The sequence below is a fragment of the Bipolaris oryzae genome, assembly GCF_000523455.1.
Source record: "Bipolaris oryzae ATCC 44560 unplaced genomic scaffold scaffold_19, whole genome shotgun sequence".
In the NCBI taxonomy this organism is placed as follows: domain Eukaryota; kingdom Fungi; phylum Ascomycota; class Dothideomycetes; order Pleosporales; family Pleosporaceae; genus Bipolaris; species Bipolaris oryzae.
In genome coordinates this window covers 12,207-35,871 of record NW_006911295.1, presented here as the reverse complement: position 1 = coordinate 35,871, position 23,665 = coordinate 12,207, and the positions used below count along the sequence as shown (strand labels likewise).

General features: G+C 50.8%; 13 protein-coding genes across 13 annotated transcripts; 4 read left to right on the top strand and 9 right to left on the bottom strand.

The window, feature by feature from the left end:
• Positions 1-484: 484 nt before the first annotated feature.
• Positions 485-1,078, bottom strand: COCMIDRAFT_86262 (uncharacterized protein; the record flags this gene model as incomplete). The annotated part of the gene is made up of 1 exon (XM_007686453.1): positions 485-1,078. One exon carries the CDS (start codon positions 1,076-1,078, stop codon positions 485-487), a length of 594 nt encoding a protein of 197 aa, XP_007684643.1.
• Positions 1,079-1,911: 833 nt separating this feature from the next.
• On the top strand, positions 1,912-3,489 carry COCMIDRAFT_33686 (uncharacterized protein; the record flags this gene model as incomplete). Its single annotated transcript, XM_007686429.1, has 2 exons — positions 1,912-2,788; positions 2,882-3,489. The coding sequence occupies 2 exons, from the start codon at positions 1,912-1,914 to the stop codon at positions 3,487-3,489; spliced, it is 1,485 nt and encodes a 494-aa protein (XP_007684619.1).
• Positions 3,490-3,553: 64 nt separating this feature from the next.
• On the bottom strand, positions 3,554-6,535 carry COCMIDRAFT_2274 (uncharacterized protein; the record flags this gene model as incomplete). Its single annotated transcript, XM_007686393.1, has 1 exon — positions 3,554-6,535. One exon carries the CDS (start codon positions 6,533-6,535, stop codon positions 3,554-3,556), a length of 2,982 nt encoding a protein of 993 aa, XP_007684583.1.
• Positions 6,536-6,914: 379 nt separating this feature from the next.
• Positions 6,915-8,996, top strand: COCMIDRAFT_86141 (uncharacterized protein; the record flags this gene model as incomplete). The annotated part of the gene is made up of 1 exon (XM_007686452.1): positions 6,915-8,996. The coding sequence occupies one exon, from the start codon at positions 6,915-6,917 to the stop codon at positions 8,994-8,996; it is 2,082 nt and encodes a 693-aa protein (XP_007684642.1).
• Positions 8,997-9,146: 150 nt separating this feature from the next.
• On the bottom strand, positions 9,147-10,360 carry COCMIDRAFT_2272 (uncharacterized protein; the record flags this gene model as incomplete). Its single annotated transcript, XM_007686392.1, has 3 exons — positions 9,147-10,114; positions 10,198-10,250; positions 10,302-10,360. 3 exons carry the CDS (start codon positions 10,358-10,360, stop codon positions 9,147-9,149), a joined length of 1,080 nt encoding a protein of 359 aa, XP_007684582.1.
• Positions 10,361-10,609: 249 nt separating this feature from the next.
• On the top strand, positions 10,610-11,292 carry COCMIDRAFT_2271 (uncharacterized protein; the record flags this gene model as incomplete). The annotated part of the gene is made up of 2 exons (XM_007686391.1): positions 10,610-10,688; positions 10,742-11,292. The coding sequence occupies 2 exons, from the start codon at positions 10,610-10,612 to the stop codon at positions 11,290-11,292; spliced, it is 630 nt and encodes a 209-aa protein (XP_007684581.1).
• A 271-nt stretch (positions 11,293-11,563) lies between these two features.
• On the bottom strand, positions 11,564-12,962 carry COCMIDRAFT_86323 (uncharacterized protein; the record flags this gene model as incomplete). The annotated part of the gene is made up of 3 exons (XM_007686451.1): positions 11,564-12,108; positions 12,175-12,729; positions 12,878-12,962. The coding sequence occupies 3 exons, from the start codon at positions 12,960-12,962 to the stop codon at positions 11,564-11,566; spliced, it is 1,185 nt and encodes a 394-aa protein (XP_007684641.1).
• Positions 12,963-13,334: 372 nt separating this feature from the next.
• COCMIDRAFT_23380 (uncharacterized protein) lies at positions 13,335-14,039 on the bottom strand (the record flags this gene model as incomplete). The annotated part of the gene is made up of 2 exons (XM_007686412.1): positions 13,335-13,919; positions 14,019-14,039. 2 exons carry the CDS (start codon positions 14,037-14,039, stop codon positions 13,335-13,337), a joined length of 606 nt encoding a protein of 201 aa, XP_007684602.1.
• An 823-nt stretch (positions 14,040-14,862) lies between these two features.
• On the bottom strand, positions 14,863-15,243 carry COCMIDRAFT_2268 (uncharacterized protein; the record flags this gene model as incomplete). Its single annotated transcript, XM_007686390.1, has 1 exon — positions 14,863-15,243. The coding sequence occupies one exon, from the start codon at positions 15,241-15,243 to the stop codon at positions 14,863-14,865; it is 381 nt and encodes a 126-aa protein (XP_007684580.1).
• Positions 15,244-15,852: 609 nt separating this feature from the next.
• COCMIDRAFT_86190 (uncharacterized protein) lies at positions 15,853-16,054 on the bottom strand (the record flags this gene model as incomplete). The annotated part of the gene is given in 2 exon segments (XM_007686450.1): positions 15,853-15,978; positions 15,995-16,054. Coding segments are annotated over 2 exon segments (186 nt in total), but the record flags the coding sequence as incomplete, so codon positions are not given.
• A 101-nt stretch (positions 16,055-16,155) lies between these two features.
• On the bottom strand, positions 16,156-17,314 carry COCMIDRAFT_33678 (uncharacterized protein; the record flags this gene model as incomplete). Its single annotated transcript, XM_007686428.1, has 5 exons — positions 16,156-16,349; positions 16,401-16,439; positions 16,490-17,081; positions 17,148-17,227; positions 17,284-17,314. The coding sequence occupies 5 exons, from the start codon at positions 17,312-17,314 to the stop codon at positions 16,156-16,158; spliced, it is 936 nt and encodes a 311-aa protein (XP_007684618.1).
• Positions 17,315-19,575: 2,261 nt separating this feature from the next.
• On the top strand, positions 19,576-21,701 carry COCMIDRAFT_2266 (uncharacterized protein; the record flags this gene model as incomplete). Its single annotated transcript, XM_007686389.1, has 4 exons — positions 19,576-19,760; positions 19,946-20,057; positions 20,118-20,130; positions 20,254-21,701. The coding sequence occupies 4 exons, from the start codon at positions 19,576-19,578 to the stop codon at positions 21,699-21,701; spliced, it is 1,758 nt and encodes a 585-aa protein (XP_007684579.1).
• Positions 21,702-22,694: 993 nt separating this feature from the next.
• Positions 22,695-23,481, bottom strand: COCMIDRAFT_86195 (uncharacterized protein; the record flags this gene model as incomplete). The annotated part of the gene is made up of 5 exons (XM_007686449.1): positions 22,695-22,739; positions 22,794-22,909; positions 22,962-23,108; positions 23,168-23,323; positions 23,388-23,481. The coding sequence occupies 5 exons, from the start codon at positions 23,479-23,481 to the stop codon at positions 22,695-22,697; spliced, it is 558 nt and encodes a 185-aa protein (XP_007684639.1).
• Positions 23,482-23,665: the final 184 nt, after the last annotated feature.

Here is a 23,665-nt window from a genome sequence, read left to right as displayed (position 1 = left end):
CCATTCTTTCCTTCTTCTTTTTTTTGACGAGAAGGTATCTGGAGAAGTTTGGAAAAAATATGAAACGCACACTCACGAGAAACTCGATCAGAAGCGTGATGACGAAGGCGTCGCATGCTTCGCTATGGGAGCGGTTAGAGAAGCCGAGAAAGGTACGTTTTTGCGCTGAACGCTTGAAGATTTGCGGTTGCTGATGTGAGGGGCGGTGGTTTAGTTTATATTGCAGGCTGTCACGTCCACGTCGTATAGGATTTTGTGATGGGAGGTGTGTTGGTTGGACATTAGGGTACATGAAGATCTGTGGAGAATGGGAGAAGAGTTTGGGGTGCAGATTGAATGGGTAGAGGTGTAGAAGGTTGAGGAGAGGTGTATGGCAGAGGGATGAACAGTGAAGATTGGACAAGATTACACTGTTGATACTCCAGTATCCATTCATATGCCTTATATGTTCATTCCCTCGTATCTCATTACATCTGTATTACCATTAGATTTCCATGATAACTTCGTTCGTTACGAATCTCCGACCACTAAACGGACTCGTCGCAAAAGCGTACAACTCGTCCTTCGTCAGTTCATCTCGGTGCTTTGCCCACGCTCCTTTGAACACTCCTTCAGCACCAACCCTGTACTTTGCCGGCCTGCGCTCAGGCATCCACGGCCTATTAAACAATATCTCAATCTCTTCTCGCATACCGGGTGCCAAGGTCAATAACTGGTTCGGAGGTGGTGGCATTTTGCGAGTAATATGTATTATAGCCTGTTCTATCTCGCGGTGACTAGTTTCGTCTATGATGCTGAAGACGCCCGCGTCGAGTGCGTATGGATCCAGTGGCGTGTTCCATTTGAGTACCGTGTATGTTGTATCCGAGTGATTATTCTCCACAGTCACGAGAAGAGTAGGCGGGTCTCGAGATCTCGGGCTGAGCGACACTTCGAGTCCAGGTAGGCCGTTGCCTGATGTGCGATGCGGTACGGTAAAATCCAGGGGCGACGGCGATTGGTAGATGTAGAATGCGCCCAGGAGAGTAACAGCCAGTCCCGTGAGCAAGGCTATTCGCAGGTTCCAGAGGGCTGCCATTTCAGACGCAGGTATGCTGGCGATATACACATTTACAGCCTTTGGTGAGTAAGGAGATTCAAGTTGTTCTTCTCCTCGCTTCACCCTGCTGGAGTAAGGGTGAAAGGGTCAGGAGACATCATTGCTAAATCCCCGCTCGGTTCTCGCTCACATGCTGGATCGTGAACCTTGTGCATTACGGTTTGACAGGATTTATTACACATGCAACGAATCAACTTCATCAAAGACCATGTAAACATTGCCATTTGTAGCTTGGTCCGTTGCTGGCCCCTGGTTGGAAGCGGGATATGCGGGGTGTGCGGCGCTAGCATGAACTAACCTGCCCGACCTGGCTCGTATCACCGAGCTGCATTATTGCTTCAAGATAAGATGGTTTGTTTTTGTGATCGAGTAGGTTGCGAGGCCTGGAGGACGAACCTCCCGTTGTGGACCCTAGCGCTGTCTGAATTCCCCATGTTAATGATGCGCGCGTAGCGGCGAGCTACTGCTACTAGTAGTACTTCGTATAGAACCACCCCTTCCATCGCCACTGGATAGAATACACACCCATTTCAAAGCTCACGTCGAGCATGGCAAAACAACAAGTACCAGCTTCCGTGTTCCAACGTATTTTTGATTCGTAACGGCCATCTTCCAGCCCCCAATCTGCAATGCTCCCACTGCTGCGCCTCGCTTGGCCTTGCAACTGCCAGGTTCATATACACGACGATCTTGGGCGCCTAAACGCAGCGCACTTCAAATTATCGTACCGTCTCTGAAACTATGATTCCAGACACACACGTACACATGTCTCTTAGTCTCGATATGCGTCACATGCTATCGCTTGTTCCAATATGAGACCATCCGCGTACATCTCCGTTACCTCCCAGGATGCTGCTGAAGAGCAGGGTAGACGCGCAGAAGCAATAGAGATGCAGCGCCTCGACGATGGCACCGGATCTGATATACTGCAGCCCAAGACGGAGACTCGTAAAGCCGGGTTGAAAGAAATATGGTCATCTTCTCCTTGGAAAGTAACTTCAGTTACTCTTGCGGCTATCCTTGCGCTCGCCATCATTGTAATCCTTGCTGCCGCCGCAGAAATGGCATCACAGAGCTACATCATGGGTCGGGACTGCTATCCTAATGGTCTTTGGAAAGAGAAGCCTGGTGCGACATGGCGCATCATGGATTCCTCGTACTTTTTCACGCCAAACCTCAGCTTTGGAGCCTTTACTTTCACCCAGGTCAAAGTCATCGATGTTGCTTGGGACGTCATTGTTGGAAGAGGTGGACAGCTGCTGCTGGGTTGGATCAACTATCGTGTCTTCAACGAGTGGCTGGTGTATCACATGGAGATGCATTTCACGTCCTACAAACTCTACGCGGCTGTCGCGTTTGAAACGACGACTATGGGTACACTTGGTGTGTTGGCAAGAGAGTTTCTAGCGTTTGGCAAAAGAACACGGCGCCGGTTCTTCAGGTGGCTTGCGATGCTTTCCATGTTGCTGTCGACGTTGTACGTGCTGTCGTTTCCGACTTTGATGGCTGCCATGACCGGTTACATTACTACGTACGAGCTCTATGTGGAAAACATTGAGAGCAACCTCATCGAATGGGGTAAGATAAATCGGGTGATGCACATCATTGAAGACGCGGATAGATTGGACTACGAGAAACCCTTGATAATCACAGAGGCCGATCGGCCACTCACAAACGCCGTCAATCTTTGTATGTTGGACACAGACTCTTCTCAGTAGTTGGCTGACTTTCCTTCAGACTTAAGGAAGTTCAATTATGATCCAGACAGAAATACCAGAACAGATGTAGACGGGTTTACTTACTCTGAGTTCTACATCGATGAGCCTTCAATATGGGTAGCAGAAGAGACAAGGAAATCTGTGGATCTGCCTTCCCCAAGCCTCAAAATCAAGAGCTTCAAGACCTACCCAGAAAAGATAATACCTCCACCAGACTGGTTTGGCCAAGTCCCAGTCGCTTTCGAGATCCCTGCCACAGATATATATAGCACGTCGTACTTGCTTGAGCACGGCTCCTGTCAACCAAGCGAGACATACCAGTGGGGCTTCTCCTACATCTTCCTCTTTATGGTGTCCATATTCAACTTCATCTGGACATGCATCATGATAGGCATGTGGCTCGATACACGGATGAGCTCGAGAATGTACAAGAGTGGGCGAAGACCGGGGCTGCTGCGCAGCATTATGGATTACTCGGCTGCGATCAGGCAGGAGCTTGGCACCGAGGCTGAGTATCTAGAGGAGACCGACTTGCGGAAGCATTTGAAGCAGAGCGGGGGTGCGTTGATAGTGCCGAGTGGGGAGCTCAGGATATCGCGGGCGGATACTGGAGAGAGGGAGATGAAGGAGAGGGGCTGGCGGAGGAGATTGACGAAGGGAAGCACATTTTAAGGAGACTGAGTAATTCGTGGCATCATGATCGCTATCATTGAGAAATACGAAAGAGCGCGAGGTTCTATCCCCACTGATATCTCTCTTCATCAAGTCTTGTACCTTCTTTCAAGCACTTTTCCACCCATCCTATACCAACTATTCGAGCAAGTCCAGAGATTCTTGCATTCGATATCCTGGATGAAGATCTTTCGTCTGGTACGATGATGTGCGTGATCCCCTCTTCTTCCTCGTCGTCGGCAATCAGCCCATCTCCAAAACGGAGATAGTTCTTCGCCAGTTGCGCCTTCAACGACCAATCTTTGTTATCCACATCATCTGGGAATAAAGCCTTGACAGAGTGAAACATATGGGTCTTCAGCTGCTCCAAAGGCTTGCCATGATCTTCCAGCTGTTTCAAAAATCCTTGTCGCTGGAACGTAGCTGGACTTTCCGGTTTCGCCATCCCATCTAGCAATTTCCTCATCTCTTCCACGGTCGTAATATCGCGTGCGTAAGGATCGCCATTTTCATCTACGTTACTCTCAATTTCGAACTGATCGTCATCGTGGAGGTAAAACATGTGCCTGTTCGGTTCAAAAGGAAGTAGGTAGGGCAATGCGCCAGTGTCTGCTTCATTTTGTGCAATACAGTCTTGGATCCAGACCGGCTTGACAATGTTGTTTGTAGCTCGCTTTTCCAGCGACGCAACTTTGATCAGCCGTTTGTCGGCAATGATGATAAGATTCTTGTCTGTAGAGTCGCGTTGGATAAGTTTGCCACCATTGGCTTTGATGAGCACCTCTAGGTCAGCTTTGGATTTCTTCACTGGGTATATCTGCTCAGTCATGACGTAGAAGCTGAGCCCGTCGAAGATTTTAGACTCTGGGCCTGCATATGGTGTCGTCACCGTATCGTTGCCCATCACTGCCAACGGCTTCCTCGATGCACGCGCTTTCTTGCGTCGTGACTGTTCGATCTTGAATTCCTTCTCCTTCTCAGATTTCTCAATCTCTACTTTGGTTTTGACTTCAAGGAACTCCTGTACGGAAAGTGCCTGATCCCATCGTTTGTCTGTCCTGAGCTGCTTGAAGCGTGGAAAGCGGAGTGTCAATGCAAAGCGGAACTTGTCACTGCTCTCGATGCTGGCGGCTTTGCACTCCAGTACGACAGAGTCACTTGGTCTAATCCATTGGTCCGGTCTTTCATGTTGCCGATTCTGCTCGTGGCCACCTAGTTCGATGAATGGCGGTGGACGCCGAGGATCCCAATCATGCCATTTTCCTTGCGTTCGTCCTCGTAAAGCAGCGTAGTCGTCCGAGCTAAATCCACCACCAACCTTGAAGAATGACCAACAATGTTCGTGTTTGGGGTCTCCTGGCTTTGCGCTCTTGTTCGTGAGTAGTGCACAAAGAAAAGATGAGTGAGCACCTCCACGGCGACCAGAGCCAAAGTACCCTCCAACGACAATGCAGTCAAGAGACTCTCCAAACTCGGACATGTACTCTGGCTTCACCTTCATCCAATCGTTATTTCGTTGATTCAAGCAATACATTGAGCGAGGGTTCTTTAACACCAAGCCCTCGGATGCTTCAGCAACCACTTTCCGCAGCGCCGGCTCGATCTCAGTATGCGAACGCGCCTCGATGTATGGATGAACTTCTAATCTGCGGTGTACACCTTTGACAGCGCTTTCCAGAGCACGACGGCGATCACGAAGCGTATACTGGGTGAGCAACATATCGTTCAGGTACACACAATCAAACACTCGAAACAGTGGCCGCTGGCCAGTCTCTTGGTTTGTCTTGTTCTCCTTCTCGGATATGGCTGCAGTCTTGAGAGTGCCAAAACCGACAATGTGATCAGTCTCCATGTCCCAGGTAACCATTTCGCCGTCTAGGATAATGTTCTTCACGTTCTTTCCAAACGCATCTGTTATGAACCGCGTGAGTGCTCCAGCTTCGTCGCCGTGGAAATGTTTTCCATAGAGATAAGTGTAGTCTTTCGCCTTTCGCGACCAGAAGCCAAACGACTTCCCACCCGGCGCTTCTGGGTCCTCTACCATGTGTAGCTGCATGCGTTCACCGTCGAGTTTCTCCTCAATCCAGAATGTATCATCATCTGAATCTCCTTTGAACCTGGTAACCATCTTCTGGAACGAGCCTACTTTGTCCTGAAATTGAGCTAGTTGCGGTTGGAAGCATTGCATGAGACTAAGACCAGTATTCTCGCCCTCAAGACGTATGTTGTGATCAAAAAGCTCCCAACAAACACGCCGAAGATTCGACGACACGTTGAATAATGTTTCCGCATCTGGATGCCAGATATCAAGCAAGGTCTTCTCAGTCGCGCCAATCTTCATCTGACGGAGAATCATCCGAATAAGCCATGTCATTTCCTCGGCATTCATCCTTCGGTAAAATCTTTGGAAGATTTTGACTTGCTCTTCTTCGGTACCGACTTGCGATAGTTTGTCGAGAGCATTGTTGACTTCCGCAATGCTCATGTCGCTATACTCTGTCTTGAGTTGCCGTGACGCTAGAATCTCATAGCACCGTCCGGCAAAGTCACCAGCAGACCAAGCTGATGCCTTTTGCAGCTGACTAGGCAATTTCCAGTTGAGCATGTGCTTTGCATCATCTGAATCCTTGCCAATTCTCGTAAGCTTGATCAAGATTTTTGCTATTGTCTTCTCTTTCAGACCGTACATGGCGCGCTCTCGGTCTTTCTCGGGAATAATGAGGCGCATTGCAGGATAGAAGTCATTCCCCACCTGCTTCCGCCAATTCGCAATAAAGCGCTCGACGATGTTCCGCTTGGCTTCATGAGGCGTTAGGTTGCCGCGGCCGTGCGGTCCAACCTTACGCCGGGGGCCAACCGACTGCTTCTTTTTTTGCGTGTCCATGAGCGGGTTGAAAAGATCAGTGAACAATGTGTGAAACGGCAGTGTCTTGTGTAAATTCAAAGGCCGCAGCGGGTATTTCTCGTCCAAGTCATCATCATGGCTGTACATGAGAGTATTTTCCCGTACGGCGTCTGCATCCGGCATTGGCGTATCTTCTGCCATTTTGAGTGCATTGATGAGGAGCACCACGACGTGGGCCGTCGTTGGTATTTGAATGCTGCGTCGTGGATGCCTGGAAGGTCGCGTTTAGCGTTGCGCGTGATCACGTGGCTGTTAGGCATGAAAGCGGTTAGCGTACTGCCCAGGACATCACCCATGCAAAGGTGGATAAACGGGGGCTGTCATGAGGCTGACAGTGCTAATCTTGGAACATTGGAATTGCGACTCCACTGTTCGTTTTCAGCACTGTCTCTCTTACTCTTCTTCTCTCTTCCTTCCATGTACATATGTATGCTGCGTAGCGCCACTGTCCAACCCGAATCAATAGTCTCGGAATCCCTTTGCGTACGTCATTATTGCTGACCAACCCGATGGAGCATAAATGAGCTCTACACGCAACCAGGGCTGGGTCCCGCAGTCAGCCGGAGATGTGCAGCACAACGTACGCAACGCTGCATTGCAGGGCGCCTCGAAAGCCTTTTCTAAACCCCTTGTGAAACCAAAGCCTGCCACTAACACATATACCGGAGGAGACAATGCAGCCTGGCTAGCAGCCACGCGGGTTGGAACAGGCAGCCCTGCATCCTTACAACGAGACCATACCGGCGGATCTCTAGGCGTCAGCAGACCAATCACCTCCAACCCGGCGAACCCTACGTCGTTGAGCGTTCCTGGCGATCACCTTGACCGTGTACCATCTCCATCCAACATCGCAGCACGGCTGGCCGCTGCCCGGCACAGCCCTCTGAAGCCCATGCCCCAACCCAAACTCCAGCCTGCGCCCTCAATGGACGAACAAGAGCCAAATGAAAGGGATATACTACCTCCACCTGGTAGTGTGGGCAATCTGCTTGCGAAACTTGAGCCCAAGAAGCCTGGTCCGCAGTCGCAGAAAAGGAGGGACAGTCTTGAGTCGCGCTCAACTGCCAGCCGTGTCCAGCGACCGGAATCAGCTAGCAGGCCCACCGACGATACTCCCATACCGCCTACAAATACCTTAGTGAAGATGTTTGAACAAGGCAGATCTACAACGCCGACCGACCAGACTTCTACGCCTTTACATGTTACTCGAAGTTCGCCGCCTCCTGTTCGATCCCCAAAGCCTCGGCGGAACTTCTCACTGCCACCTGACCCGGAAGACGATGCTCCATTGCAAAGGAAAAGAACACAGACACCCCCACCTGTCAAGCCAAAGCCAAAGCATCAGATCCAGCTACCGCCACAATTCACTGATGGTGCGAGTGAAGCATACTTCAATACGCCTAAGAAGGGTCCTGTGAAGTCACCTCTAGTCAAGCAGAAGCCGGTAGAATTAGCAGCTATCACGACAACAATCTCACCACCTCGAAAAGGCTCCGGTCAGACAAGGCCAAAGTCCCAGGATGCATCAACATGGGTTCCAGGGCAGAGAAGGAGAATGTCGACATCCATGGAAAGCTCCAGACCACCCTCAACGCCGTCTTCTTTCAAGTCTGCAAAAGAGGAACAAGAAGAAGAAGACGACGTAGAAGTCAAACTCAAGCCAACCGTGCCTCCGCCTCGTCGCTCGACTACCCGGAAAGCAGAGTCAGTACCGGCTTCGCAAAAGCTTCAACCGACAACACCCATACAGATCAAACCACGCGCAGGCAATCGAACGCCAGGTTCAACATCTCCAGTGCGGAACCTCTCACCTCGTCGGCCAGCATCTAATGCAGGGACGGCCTCCCCATCGGTGTATCACAACAACTACCAACGTGAATCAGTCAAGCAGATCACCCAACATATGACTGGAGAGTCCCTATCAAGTGCAATCATGGGCGCAGCTCTAGCTTCACACTCTCGCAATGTTTCCCCTGCGCCTCGCCCCATGTCAGTTGAGCCGCTCTTCCCACCACGCAAGCAACACCACCACCACCACTTGCCGTTTCATCGGTCTCCGTCTCCACAGAAGAATTCACCTCCGAAAAGCACAGGGAAGCTGCGTACCACAATGCGCAAAGAACCTTCCTCGTCAGACGATGAAGATAACAAGGTGGACAAGTACAAAAAGAAAGGTACAAGGATCATGGGCATCAAAGGGCGGAAACATCCAAACAAGCATGACGAGGGAAATCGAAAGCGATGGCGTGACCAAATTACCGAAAGAGAGCGAAAGCGGTACGAGGGAGTCTGGGCGGCAAACAAAGGCCTTTTCATACCTTCCTCGCCCCGTGCGCCGCCTGATGACGATCCGTCTGCCGATGTACTGAACCTTGTGGCCAAAGAGATCTGGACGAGGAGTCGCTTACCCACGCACGTGCTAGAAGAAGTATGGGATTTGGTAGACGGGCGAGCGATTGGAAGACTGACCAGATACGAGTTTATCGTGGGGCTATGGTTGATTGACCAACGACTCAAAGGACGGAAATTACCCGTCAAAGTCAGTGATAGTGTGTGGCGGAGCGCAAGGAACGTTGACATCAAAGTCAAGATTAAACATTAATAGAAAGGGTATGACGGTTCATAGATGGCCGTATTTGCCGCTGACATTGTAACTTGGTGCTAGAGGAGCTAGAGATACCCTTTAATTGTAATTTATTTCGTTGGTTCGCACAATTTCATCATTCACACCTTCAATGCTTGCAGGTCCCACCTATCCCACCATAGACAAAAGCCCAGTACTCCTCACAAAATTCGCCGTACTCCAGAATCCGCCGCTGAAATCAAGATCGTACCAATAATTCACCGCACAACAAATCCCTTCTTCATTGCAACTCTGGCTTACTTTGTGATACCAGAGCGCAGGTAAATACAGCATATCGCCTTCCTCCAACGTCACACGCAGCGGCTGCGAGTACTGCGAATAAGGCGTCGAGTTGACGAGCGGTACATCCGGACCCCACGTCGCAAACGGCACATACTCCTCCGGCTCATCCACTGCAATCACAAGCTCCCCCGTCTCTTCTTCTTCCCCAGACCCCATGGATTTAGGTTGATACGTAGCCGCCAGCACAGCCTTTTCATTCACACACGCCGCCTCTACCGGCGGCAGCAATACAAAATGCTTTTTGCCGAGAATCTGCACGTAAATATTTTCGTAGTTGTCTTTGTGCAGCGCGGTGGTTGAATGCGAGTTTCCGAGCCAGAAGTTGATGGCGTCTGGGTCTTGTTCGAGGGCTATGCGGGCGAAGGGGATGGAGGAGGGGACGTCGGCGAAGAGGGTGGCGTATTCGTTGCGGAGATTATCGTTTTGGGTTTGGGCGTAGTGTGTTGGGCCGACGTATGTTTTGTCGATTTCTTGACGTTGGATTTTGGACAAGACGGATTCGAAGGGTGAGTCGGTTTCGTGGGGTTTGACGAAGAGGGAGCCGCCAGAAGGGAGGTCAACGATTGAATCGGCGTTGCCGTGGGGGGTCATGGCTACATTTACGGTTTGGCCGCGCATGACATCTTTGAGATATTGGGCGTTCCACTTCTTACGGGCTGGGAAGGTAGAGGCTCCATTTCGGATTACGAAAGGGCGGTTGCGCGCGACTTGTCGCATGAACTGCAGTGGTGATGGTTCTTCATGCAGAATGTCGATGATGGAGGGATTGAGGTCGTGGTAGGATGTTATTAGGTCTACACATCAATTAGCATTGAACCGACAGAGTATTAAGACATAAAAATAATGTAAACAAAGGCATTGAAGAAAATGAATGCACCTCTTACAGCATCTTGCAATGTCCCTTCGCCTTCAAGCCCTGTCGGTGCTGGTCTAGTTATATCAGTAAAACAAACAGATCAAGAGAAGTCACCCACGACATACCTGAGACCCGCCTGCTCAGCGCTCTTCAAGCCCACAACTTCATCTTGCACCCGAACCATCTTTCTGCAATCATACGAGTCCGCGCAAAAGTTCATGAAGTGGGATGGCCAGCGGAGTTAAGTATTCTAGCGTCGGCGATAATCTAGCAGCTTGACGGAATTCCGAACACTCGTTCGCACATCCCTCCCTCGCTCCAATTCCAACTCAGTTCCGCACCGTCATTGAGCGGACGCGCAAGCCCAGCACCGCACAATCAGAAGATGCCCAAGTGATACCAAATCTCAAGACCCTTTTTTTTCCTGTTTGTGATGCCGCCACCATGGTCTTCGATCCACCGCTTCCATAAGAAGTCAGCACCCGCCTTCTTAAGCCCACAAGCATGGACGCGTACGTTCACACTCACACCCATGCGCCCAATGCCTAGCTAAATCCACGTCTAGGTAGCGCCTTCCTCGTCGCCAAAGTCTTCGTCGTCGGCCATGTATTCTTCTCGTACATCGGCGGCGTGGGATCTACCACCGGTATCTCCATGGTCCCCACCATCCCTCATTCCTTTCGCTCACACCCTTGGATCTTGTACTCGTCGCTTCACCGTCGAGGCCGGAATATACGGGTTGGCGATGTGATAACATATACACATCCTATGTTTCCCAATCAGCATGGTTGCAAGCGGGTTATTGGTATGCCAGGCGATTTCGTCAGTGTTATTACGCCGGGACGCAGCGACGAGGATATCGAGGCCGTTGATGCTGATGGAAAGTGGGCGAGCGTGAGGGAAGAGGTGATTCGAGTGCCGGATGGGCATTGCTGGGTGCAAGGGGACAATCTGGAGTGGAGTAGGGATAGTAGGCTGTTTGGTCCTTTGCCGTTGGGTTTGGTAAAATCGAAAGTGTTGGCGGTCATTCTACCATTTCGCGAGGCAAAATGGGTCGGTAGTTCGGTTGATGTAGTTGATCCACAGGAGAAGGAAAGAGAATGGGTTCTGAAGTGAGAGATAGGACGGGGCAATCTTGATGAAATGATACTTTACTCAATCGCCTAGATAAACTGTCACCTCTACTACGAATCAACTACACAGGCAATTCCTATAACAGCTCTTGACAACAAGACACAATAAAGACAGGAGAAAAAAATGAAAAAAACCTCGACACATCGAACTTCTATGCGTATAAGACCAAAGTCATAAACCATTCCGTAAACGCCAAACAATGCATTGCCTTTCTGTGATCGCACACGCTCTCCTCCAACAAAAACACGCTCGCTCAGTCCCAGCTCTGCTTCTCCACAGACGGCGTGCCCAGAACACCAACCCCATCACCCCTCCTCTTCCTCTTACCCACAAATTCGCTCGCCCAATCAAACATCTGCCACGCCCAGCTCCCCGCGACCATAACCCCACTAACAACATTCACCAGCGTAATCAGCAACTTCCAGAAGCTCTTGCTCTCCTCGACAATCGCCAGCATAATCGGCTCAATATCGAACTTGACAAAGATACCAGGCACATAGCTATCATCTACCTTATGCGACTGCGAGGTAACGGCGTACTGGTTTGTCTTGATAGCGTGCGCCATGCGGAACAGGTTGGATGTGGGTTGATCTTTTGTAGAGAGGGCGGATTCCATGTGAGGCATGAGGGTGGGGTCGTCGGTGTAGATGGTGGGGACGATTGAGAGGTAGTATTGGAATTTGTAGAAGTGGTCTGCGGGGGTTGGGGTGACGGCGATGGTGGAGTCGAGGGGGTTGGTCAGCGAGGGGTAGTAGGGACCGAATGACATTTCGCGGATGATGTGGGAGAAGTTGAAGGCTAAGGGGGTTTGTTAGTTTGGGATGAAGGAAATTACCAAGGGGGTTCTGGGATGTTTGATCTTACATGAATGGTCGAGGTGTTCTCCAAATTCCATGTATCCGTGTCCTCTGGCGGTGATGTGGAAGTCTCCCTGCACCTTGTTTCCCACGAGATTGCCGTAGATTCTACAACTGTCCGTCGGACCGCGCAGCTTGGGTGTCTTGCTGAACTTTTTCTTGGTCGCTTTTCCCAAATGCTCGTGCACATCGCCGTACTCTTCCCATTCCGGAATCTGGGTTGTCTCGTCGCCCAACTCGTGCGTGCCTTTCTCAGTGTTCTTGCCAGTCCACTGCGACCATGAGGTTGGGTCTTTACGAAGAAGCTCGCCAGCTAGCGTGCGGTCACCAGCTGCATCTTGCATGTTTACGTGGAGGTCACCACATTTCATGGCGACGATTATGTCGAGGTTTATTTGCATGTCGTGAGATACGCCCTTTTCGATGGTGAAGCTTTGCGTTGTTGTGCCAGCATACCAGCGCGCAATTTCCGACCAGGTCAGATAGATGCATGTAATGATGAGGGTTACTGTCCATGCCGAGGAATTGCGACCCTGGACAAGGTATGTCTTTTTGGTTTTGGCTGTGGTTATCTGTTAGTTGTGTTGCTCGTCTTTGAGTGAGCAGCGTCGCATCAGTTCAAACCACCATTGCAAGTGATATGATTCACCTTTCCCAAATTTCTGCATGTACAAGTCCTCTCAATCTTCCGTAGAGAAAGTAATACTTACGAAAAGCATCGAAACTTGACACGATGCCCCCTTTGGCGGGTCCAAACGCATCCTCATCATGCCCATGCTCCCCGAAACCGTTCATTCTGGCTGCTCAGTCGTGACGCTAGGGTACTGCAGCCCCAGTCGCGATTCAGCAAAAATCAAAATGGGGAGAAAGTAAAAGGGTGGGGTGAACTAATGAGCGACGTTGACACAAGTAGGTAATGCGACGCGAAAGGCCACCTTGAACTGCTGTAATGATCGACGTCCGTGCCCGCGGAAGAGGCCCGTTTAGGATCGCTCCGCCACGTGCTTCCTTCACCCTGCGAACTTATCGCAAGCACCACCCCGCATGACGACAATGTGCCCAAATTTTTATTTGCATCTCTTAGAGTTCATTATGCTTGTTCGTTATCTTAATACTGCCTTGCTATATACCATACATGCTACCACATCATGCCTTTATTGATTAAGTTTAAGCAGTAGTCTCCCCAAGGTTGCTAAACTTGCTGTCGCCATCCTGTGCCATGTCGGCCCTCTTGGGAGTAACACCAGCACTTGCAGCGTTTACACCCTGCAGTTTGCGCTCAGCTTCCCTAGCAGGATCGTTGATGGTACCAATTTCGCCAAATTTGCGGTCTCCGTGTAGTTCCGGGTCCTCTGTCAAATTGGCGCCCTTGGGCTTAAGTACGCGTGGATCGACATGTGTACCAGACAGAGCAACGGGCGCTGTACCCGTCACGCTCGATGCCCCTCCAGCGCTACCCGAAGTGCCGCCTAGACCTCCTAGATCTTTGCCTGAGTTTATGGTCTTCTCCTCGTTCCATCCTTCCTGAGCATCTCGGGCTTCAGAGTTGACGGCAGCGCTGAGCTTGACGGCGTTTGACGTGTCGGTCGTGTTTGTGGTTGTTGATGAAGAAGGCTGGTCTGAGACTCCTGCCTTGGGGTTGCCTTCACCAAAGTGGCCATGATTCTTAAGGGACTCGCCTGCGAGAGAGTCGGATGTTACGATACCGACCGCCTCGTTGATGGGAACTTTCGACGCAGGGTCGGTAGTTACCTAGGAGATGAAGTCAGCTATGTTCTTACACCCAGTATCTTGCTATGAGGGTAAGGCGAGGGTATACAAGCCTGTTCTCTGGTAATACTGCATGCATACCTTTTGTCCGATGGAGGTCATGTTGTTTAGACGTCTTGTTACTTAGGAATAAGTTGAGCTGTTTTTTCTGGGAGAAAATAGGATGCAGGTATTCAGTTGGAGAATTGTAGTTGGTATGTTATTCTCCCCGAGGAGCGCAAACTGCCTTTAATGTATGCTCATAAATCATTGTGACCTATTCATACGTATGGCGTGTGTTGGCGTTAGTGTGACGTCAAAGGCGCTTTACCTCAGTCCTGACTACTAGTGCTGCCCTGTTCTGGGACAGACGTGGTGTGAGACAGACTTAAATCACGGAATCTACTCCATCAAACCGCAATGGACATTGGGCATTCATTTGTGCTTTGCGGCTGGGATAGCGTCGGGAATAGTCGTGTCTTGGCAAGCCTCCATGAGCGCCTAGTTAGCGTCTACGTACACTTACTTGTTTGGACCAAGAAGGTGAGCTTACAACATTCAACTCTATACTACTACTAGAAAGTGACATATGCTTTGTAAAGCATATCTGGAAGCATGCTACTTTTACCACCCCACAATCCATAATCCACAGCCTGTTTGGGTATTTGGTTTTCACAGTTCCAACATGGTTTAGCTTCGATCAAGAGAGCAGATGCACCAGTCAGACAGTTGACCACATAATAAAGGCTACGTTCAGCAAAAATCATGACGGATATTGGGAAAATATGTGTTTCGTCATTCATTGAATCCATATATTAATTCATCAAGATACTGCTCTTGCAGTCGGCCGGCTGAACGCAGTGACAGAGGCCTGATACGATAAGAAAATCCTCCATTCCCAACTATGCTTTACATGTTTTTGTTCGTCATCTCCTTATAAAATACCCTACTGCTTGAGGCCGGAGCTGGGGTCGTTCTTGTGTGGGTATCCGTAGTCCTTGCCAGTTGTGTCGGCAAGGCCAGGGTGGTTCTTGGCCTCACGAGAAACAGCATCGTTGGGGATGCCCTCGAGACCATCCTTTGCCTCACGGGCTGAAGGGCCACTAGCACTGACGGCAGGCTCGCGGATAGCTCCGCCGCCAGAGGTGAAGCTGTCTTCTTGGCCACCCGAGCCAACGTTGACAGTACGAGCGTCAGAAGAGTTGAAGTCGGAAGCGACTGGAGGCTGGTCGGGAAGAGAGAGGTTGGACTGGGCCTTATTGATGGCCTGGTCGTCGCCCTTCATGTCGACGACAGTTTCGGTGTAGCCTTGCTTAGAGTAGACCATTTTGATGGTGCTTGTGTGCTAGGTATGTTAGTACTCAGAATTACTGAAGGCATGCATGTGGGGCCGCGTCTCGCGTCAGGAACACCGACTTGAAATCCTCCAACCATCTACTGCATAGGAATGTACTTACTTTATGGGTATGAAGAGGAAGAGAAGAGTATTGAGAGTGTGAGTTTGATGTTGAAAATGTAATTGAAGTTGTGGTTGTGATACTGGAAAGAAGACTGCACTGTCGGGCGCGTTGGTGATTTATTATGGTAGCTGAGAGCACTCGCCCCACCATGACGTTTCACTGATGCAATTTGCCCATCGCAGATTCCCACCCCAGCAGAGTGGGTTTGTTCGCATCATCGGATGGTCTTCTGCAAAATCAGCTAGGGCTTGCGCCCGTGCATCGGGACAAGCGAACCGCAATTCTGGAAAGTGTCGCGTGTCAGTTGATTGTGATTGGGGGAACTGGGAAGCCGAGTGCAGTAAGATGTAAGCAACTTATGATTGCTTCCCTTGATGATGATGATGATGATGATGATGAGAAGTTTGAGATACAAGTATCCTCATGAGGAATGCGCCTAGTTTCTCCTTGCAATTTACCTTTCCCAATTTCTACTCCTAGCAAAGTCTGCAGATCATCCTAGCAATGAAGCAAGAAGGAAACCAATGCCAAAGACAAAAATAAAAAACACCCAAGTGGATAATGGGAGGTATTGGTTCACAGACCGGTACTATGGCAGAGACCTGCCAGTTATCGGACGGGCATGGCAAGCGGCATACTGCCTGAGTTCAGCATAACGAGATCTTCTGATGCTTGTTTTTACCAATGGATCCTGGCAAAAAGTGGTCCCTGCATCGGGGTCTTGGTCACCACGTACATATTTCATGTAGAGTAGATTATGACGTATATGCGTGAGTGTTTCAAGGTATAGATGCCCAATTGCGCAGGAACCAGTCTTGGAAACGAGTGACGTGGATGTCAGGGAAGACGGTGTTGAGGTATGCGGGCACTACAAAGTCGTAGCGTCCCTCTGCCGTCGCAAGTAGCGGAGCGAGCCGTCTTTGCCCAACTACATCGCCTCCCAACTGTGCCATAGTCATCTGGTACTCGAGGTCTGCGAATTTAGTCAGTACATAAGTTGATATATAGTGGTGGGGTGACGTACTTGCAGGAGCTTGGTATTCAATGCTAACCCAAGCACGATCTAACACAAGTCAGTTCAATTTCTTGTCATACTTGAGAGGTTTGACATACTCCTGCAAGCTCTGATCGTCTCAACAAGACTATGCACAGTCATACGCTCGCCACACATGCTCATCTCAGAAGCCCAGGTGGGCATATCAATGGCTCGAACTACAAACTGTGCTACGTCATATGCAGATGTTAAACATAGCCAAGAAGGGTTTTGCGCGGCATCGTAGATTGGCGCTATCGAGATCATTTGTCGAGGATTGGCAATGAAGTCTCCTTCGTTGCCATAGCCCGTGCTGGCTCCCATACGGTGAGACATCATTCCATTGACGGAGAATCGCTCATAGAGTATACCACAGACGAAAACGGTGTGCTGAATATAGCCACTGTAGTGCTTGAGCAAAGCCAAGGCTGAGTCTTCCCCACGGTCGAGTAACCCATTCTGACTTCGCAAACCGGGTTGACCTTGGAACTCGGCAGGCGCGAAACGTCGCACACGGCATTGTACAGCCGCTTCAATGAGCCGAAGCTGGGGGCTTCCCAAGACTGTGGATATGACTGTGTCAACACCCATCAAGGCATGCTGAAGGGAGGCGGCATTGTTGTAGTCAACAGTCTGGCAATTGTAACCAGATGCTATCAGACTTGTTTGATGCTAACAGTAGTCAGTTTGGCCAAAGCCGTTTAGTGATCTGGTGCGGAGCTATCTTTGGATACATACCGTTCTTGAGAGAATGACCAACTGGTGGCTAGTCGAGTTGTTGATCTCCTGAGCTATTAGAAGTGCTAGGCCACAAGTACCTGATGTTAGTTGCAAAGTCAGCATATTTCTTAGAATATTCTGGTCACCATCTCACCTGCTATAGCGATGCGCATGTTGGCCGGCATTGCTATTCACGATTTATTCGGGCTCCTTAGGTTTCGAAGGATTTCGAAATTTGACGACAGGGTTCGACCTCTCTCCCTTTTCTATTAGCACACCCAGGACTCACCTTGAGCACCACCCATGACCATTTACCCTTCCCATATTACAGCGTGTTGACGTCCGTGACTCACAGGGGTGTTTCCGAACCCATGGTAAGGTGGAGGCCGGCAGCCATGGTGAGACGGCCGCTACCACCATGTTCTGCAACATCCAGGGATGGTTGGGGAGAACTTGGAAATTTCTGGTGAAATCCATTGGCAGACCACATATCTGATACCGTTGCCTGCTTCGAACATATCCGTGGTGGGACCCGGTGCAGTAGCTAGTGTGGAGGGGCCGAATCACCGCCACTCCGTTGCTGCAGGCGTCCTGTGACTCTTAGTAGCAAAGGTAATACAAGATATAGAGAATTGTACGCGGCATGTGCGTGGGGTTGAAGTGTGTAAGCATTAAAGAACGGGCTTTAACTCTCTATTTTACCATAAGACTGGAGATGACCGTAGAAGGAACCAGTTGTCGTCCTCTTGAAGCAATTATCACGCGGGTTTATGACTTTTCATAGAAGTATGACATGGAATCATGCATTAGGTAGAGAATAAAGCACATAGTCAAACGGTGACAGCTTGATCACGGTATGTGCTGGTTCTAGGACAGAACCCTGGAGACTTCCGAAAATGAGTTAGAATATTCTTATCAGCCTAGGGACGAACTTACGTAGCGCCGATTCCGCCTGGCTTAAGTTGTAGGGCTGCGGAGCATGGGTATGCTACCGGCATACGCGCATACATGTTTTTCGGAGACAGCGATTGGCGCGGGAGAGATTCACCAATCATGGGTGAGTAAAGAAGCCAAGAGGCTCTCGGAAGATGACAGGAAAGGAAAATGGGGCCAAAGACTAGTCTTTAGTGTCCAGAATGGCGCATACACCAGCAACAGCCACCACATCAAGCAACCGATTTGCTTGAACAACGGACCCTGAGCCGGCAGAGATGGCAATCTTATTTTGTGGCTGTGTAAGGACGAGCTACTTTGGCTGTTCTTCCTATGCCTCTTTCAGTAATTTTAAGGCTGTCCCAGTGTGTGCCTAAATCTTGGGCGGAATTGCGAGTATGTGCAAGGCAGAAAGGACGCCCTTCTGACTGATTGACTGAACGTGTGGGGATGACGGAGACTACGGTAACTTGTCCCATGGCCTTCTGCCTTGAGTGAACCATCTTCACCGGTACAGGTGGGGTAGCAGGAAAAGCAGACATTGAGTGCATCGACAGACCCAGGTGTATGCAACACGTCAGATGCTAAGAAAGAAGGACCGGTTGTGCACACGCTCGCAAATAGGAGATGGGATGGGATGGTTGAAGAGTGAGTCGTTGCCTAGACGAAGCAGCGACAAGACGTAGGTGGAAGACGAGGCATCGGAAAAGGCCGATGGTAGACAGTTTGTGTAGAATCGCAGGCCGGACGTGGATGTAGAGTGGATGTACTACGAGTATGGATCTGCCGATCGTGTTTTGCGGAGGCGGCGTGGAGAGGGGTGCTTAGTTGGGTTAACGTGTCACGTGCCGACGTGTTTGGCGAGCGGGACTGAAACCAACCGCGCCGCTTTTGTAGGCAAAGTAGTCGCCCTGTGCGTGGGGTGACATGGATGGCTCACTGGACTCTCTGTCTCGACATTTTGATTGTTGGATTCCGGTATGCGCGTCGTTGTGCTGGCGAGTCGAGCACAAGTCTTCACAACTGCCATGTCGTGAGATGAGGGTTTCTGCACGCGCACAACAGACCGGGGTTGTTCGGATAAGGCTGAGAGAACGGTGGAAAAAGCAACGCGCAAGAAGCCAGGAGAGGCAGCAGCGAGGGTTGAGTGCATATATTCACCATACGAAGCGCGTCGCGACTGTGTCGCCAAGTAGCCCCGCGATGGTCGTGCATGTATACGCGACGATCGGCGGGATGGGATAGACCTTGGACGTGAGGCTGGTGGGCGAGTGTGTGCACAGACGGCGTGTTCGTTCTTGGGGCAAGGTGGGCTGCACGACATAGCTAGGCAAGTGCAAGCAAGCGCCCGGCTCGGACCAATCTGATACGCACGCGACGGGAAGACGCGCTTCTCACGACCCTTTCCTGCCACCATATTGCGCGCGTTATTCTTTCTATAACCTCTGCATGCCGGCCAATTCTTGAAAATACACTGTTCTCTCCTCCCTACACCCGGTGCTGCCCCCTCACCATGACTTACTCGTCGCCCCTGCCCTCGTTTTCGTCGCCTGCGTCATCGCGTCTTCCGACGGTTAGACGCGCAAGTTTCAGTGGTCAATTGGCTTTTCTCGTCCATTCGCAGGAAACGGTTGCAAACCACATGCCTCCAGACGTCGACAACAAGGCTCTCGCTCGCCAGAAGAGAAGACGCACAAGGTACGTTGCCAATTCCTCCTCTTTCTGTTCTTCCATCTGGCAGCGGCCTGTGTTCGACATATACTCGCCATGTTCGACGCGCGCTGGTTCGTGCGCGGCCTACCACCCGGGAGCTATTCGGCCTACTACCCCGCGGGCAAGCGACACTCCAACATGGCATTGCCGCTGACCACGCCCGCCTGCAGCAAAGAAGACGAAGACATACTCAAGTCGGAGTACCTGAAGAACCCCAAGCCCAGCAAAGCTGCCCGCCTAGAAATTGTCAAAAAGGTCGCGCTCGGCGAAAAAGAGGTCCAGGTACGACCCATATTGCACCACGTCACGAGTATGCGCGCTCTTGCTAACTTGTATTCTTAGATCTGGTTTCAGAGTAAGTCGCTCCTTCCTCGCACCGCTGCGCATATCGCTGCTGCCTTGCACCAGACTGCCTCTGTCGTGCACCGCGCGAAGCTGCACCAACATTGAAACATGTCCTGATCATGCCTTGTACTAGATAAACGCCAGAACGACCGCCGTCGCTCGCGCCCTCTCGAGCCGTCGTCTACCGCATCATTCATGTCGTCGTCATCCACCATGTCGGACCCGCCCACCGAGGATGAAGTAGTGGCTGTTGCGCGCCGTATCGATAACGCGCCGGAGCCGCACGAGTCGGACGAGTGCCCAAAGTCCGATCCACCAGAGCAGCCCGCAACCCCCGAACTGACGTCCGACGAAACTATCCCAGAACCACGCACCATCGACACAGCTGTCTCCCCAGCTGTTGAGCATGAGAACGCAAACGAAGCAGCTATAGAGCCTTCAGCCGAAGCACAGACAGGGATAGCTCCACCCCAGACCACCAACTCTCAGCAAGCCATACCACTATCACAAGGTCCCACGCAATCACGCACATCATGGATTTCCAACCGCCGCAGTGCCTCATTCGTCCGATGCCTACAAGACTACACGCCTGAAGTCATCACCTTCCCGAATGCTCCGCCCAGGCCCTTGGAATCACCCGAAGCCTCAACAAAGACCCCTTCCCGTCCACTGAAACGCACGCACTCGTTTATGCGCTTGTCGACAAACGAGAATGGTACTGCCCGCATAGTCACCGACTTAGATAAGACGCCTTCACCGCCCAAATCAAAGAAGACTCCGTGTTCCTTTTCTCGTGCTGCGGCTGGGCTTCGACGAAGTTACAGCGCAGCAGGCTTAAATGATAGATTGGCTGCTGCAGCGCGAGGAGAGCCAAGTCCAAAGCTACCAAGGACAGGATCGAGCATTGGAAGGAGTAGGGACTCGCGTGCATGGGAGTTTTGGTGCGATCCTGAAGCCCGATCTACGACAAGCCTTACTGCGCGCGCAGAACAAGAAGAGAGTGGGAGTGCAGCAGATGCGATAGGCATACTTCGCGCAAACCGAAGAATACTGGCTCAAAACCAAGCGCGTCAAAACAGCAGCCCGCTCACGCGTCACAGCAGCTTACACAAAGTGCTTGGTAGTCCACTAGTGAAGAAGTCGCGTGGCCCCATGCAACGGGCTTCAACAGTTAGTGGTCGCATCCCAAACATCGAGTATTCCAACTACAAGAGGGGTGGCGACAGCACCGAACCGGACGAGATGCCACCAACAGAGAGCGACAAAGAGAACTGGGAGCCAAACGCGTCCAAAGCGGTACGCCGCGATCGACAGGTTGCTGCCACACCTCCAGCTTCAAGAGGTGCTCGCCAAATCCTCGGGGAGAACATAGAGTTGATGTCACAAGCATCAAGTCTAAGTGCCATGTTAGCCAAGGAAAGAAGGGGCAGTGGGAAACTCGTCGTTGATCCCGAGCAAGACGATGAGTTACGCCAGTTTATGGGCGGCGACGGTGCAAGTGGGCGTTCGAGTATCAATTCAGCTGAAGAAGCTGGTTGTGTCGAGGGTCTGCTGAAGCTAAGCCAGGGCCAGTGGAGATGATTTGTGCAAACAGGGCGTTGATGCTACTGGCAACAAGACATCTTGTTTTTGTTTTTTGTTTTTACTTTGTATTGTCTGCATATACAAGCGCTCATTTTCCTGGTGTTTATTCTTTTTTTTTCCTTGGGCACAATAGGAAGCAAAGAGCGCGAGCTCAGGATTAGGAACGGTCATCAGCTGTGTCTGCAATTATTATTATCTTGCATGGGATACTGGCGGTTTAGCACATAGAGTAAGTGTATAAAGCATATGATTTGAGATTGGTGGCTTGTTCCACTAGCTGTCTCGAATGAATAAACGTTTGGAATCTGCAGAAAAAAAAACAAAAGAAACTCTATTCGGTATGTGATTTTGTGTCCGAGACAAGTCGGTGTCTGTGTTCGAGACCGAAGAAAAGCCGAGTAGCGCTGTTTAAAAAAACGAATATGTTGAGGCTAAAGCTGGGTGTTGAAGAAAAGGAAGGAAGATAAAAGGGGAAGGGAAGGGAAGGGAAGGGGGGTTTGAGTGTCGGTTTGCAGGTGTGAGATGGAAGCATGGAAGGAGTAGAGAAGAGAACGGCAATCACATCAACAATGGCTCAGATTAGCTGAAAAGAACGACTCAGGACGAAAATTGAGAAAAAAAAAGATGTCACATACACAAAGAGAGATCAACAATGTGGAAATCAAGTCGCTTGCTATGAATAAAACACACACACCGAGGGGTGGCACGCAACTAGATGAATGCTGTCTAGTTTGTACATTCCTGATTGCACGCACACACACACACAGATAGAGACAGTGATAGAGAGATAGAAAAAAAAGAGCCCCCAATAGACCTGACCACCCTTTATATATGAAGTAGCCATGGATTAGAAGATTACAAGGCGATAGAGTGCAACAAAGAGAAGAAAAAACCGGGTATATGCAGGAAGAGGCAGAGCAAGTAGAGGAGCGCATGCAGTCGTACAACAATCAGAGTGTATGGGGGAGGAATGATGCTGGCCAAAATCGTCTACTTGGCGCCTGGTGGCAGCTTTACGTTGTTGGAGAGCCATGCCTGAGTCGTGTTAGCGAGATGACGGGAGAACATGTGGTGGTGGGTGGAAATTACCAGTCCCTCGAAAATGCCCTCGCCTGTTGTTGCGCAGCTGGGCTCTACCTTCCATACGTGGTCTTTGGCAATCTTGTCTAGTTGTAGCAGGTCGGACACTTCCTTGGGTCGCATCGCTGGTCGGGGTTAGCAATTTGTTTTTGGTGATGATGATTTCCATGTACGCACCTCCGCTCAAGTCCTGCTTGTTAGCGAATACCAGCAGCAGCGCGTCCTTCATTTCCCTGTCCTGGATGATGCGGGTGAGTTCGGTCTTTGCCTCCTCGATACGGGCGCGGTCATTGGAGTCAATGACGAAGATGAGTCCCTGGGTTCCTGTGGCGTCACGTCAGCACGGGTGCTCGCATATCGAGTGCTGTGACGGTCCAACATACCAGAGAAGTAATGCCTCCACAGCGGGCGGATCTTGTCTTGGCCGCCGACGTCCCAGACGTTGAACTTGGTATTCTTATATGTGACGGTCTCGACGTTGAAGCCGACGGTGGGGATAGTGGTGACATCTTGGTCAAGCTTGAGCTTGTAAAGGATGGCTGCGCGGGTTCTAGTCAGCCGGGTTTGGGCATTGGGCGGACATTGCAGATGCTGCCAACATACTCGTCTTTCCAGCGGCGTCGAGGCCCAGCATCAGCAGCCGCATCTCCTTTGATCCGAAGATCTTGGCCATGGCCTTGGATATGGACGCGCCCATTGTGGCAGCGTGGCCGTGGGGATTAGGTCGGTAGTGTGCGGGGAGGGGCTTGCCAGGTAGTAACTAGCCGGTATACGAAGCAGGGAGTGGCGGCGGTGTCGTCGTCTCGGCGGCAGCAGCAGCAGCTGAAGGCGAACGGGGGGGATTGGGCAGGCCGGGCGCGGGAGACGTGTTTTATGCTTTG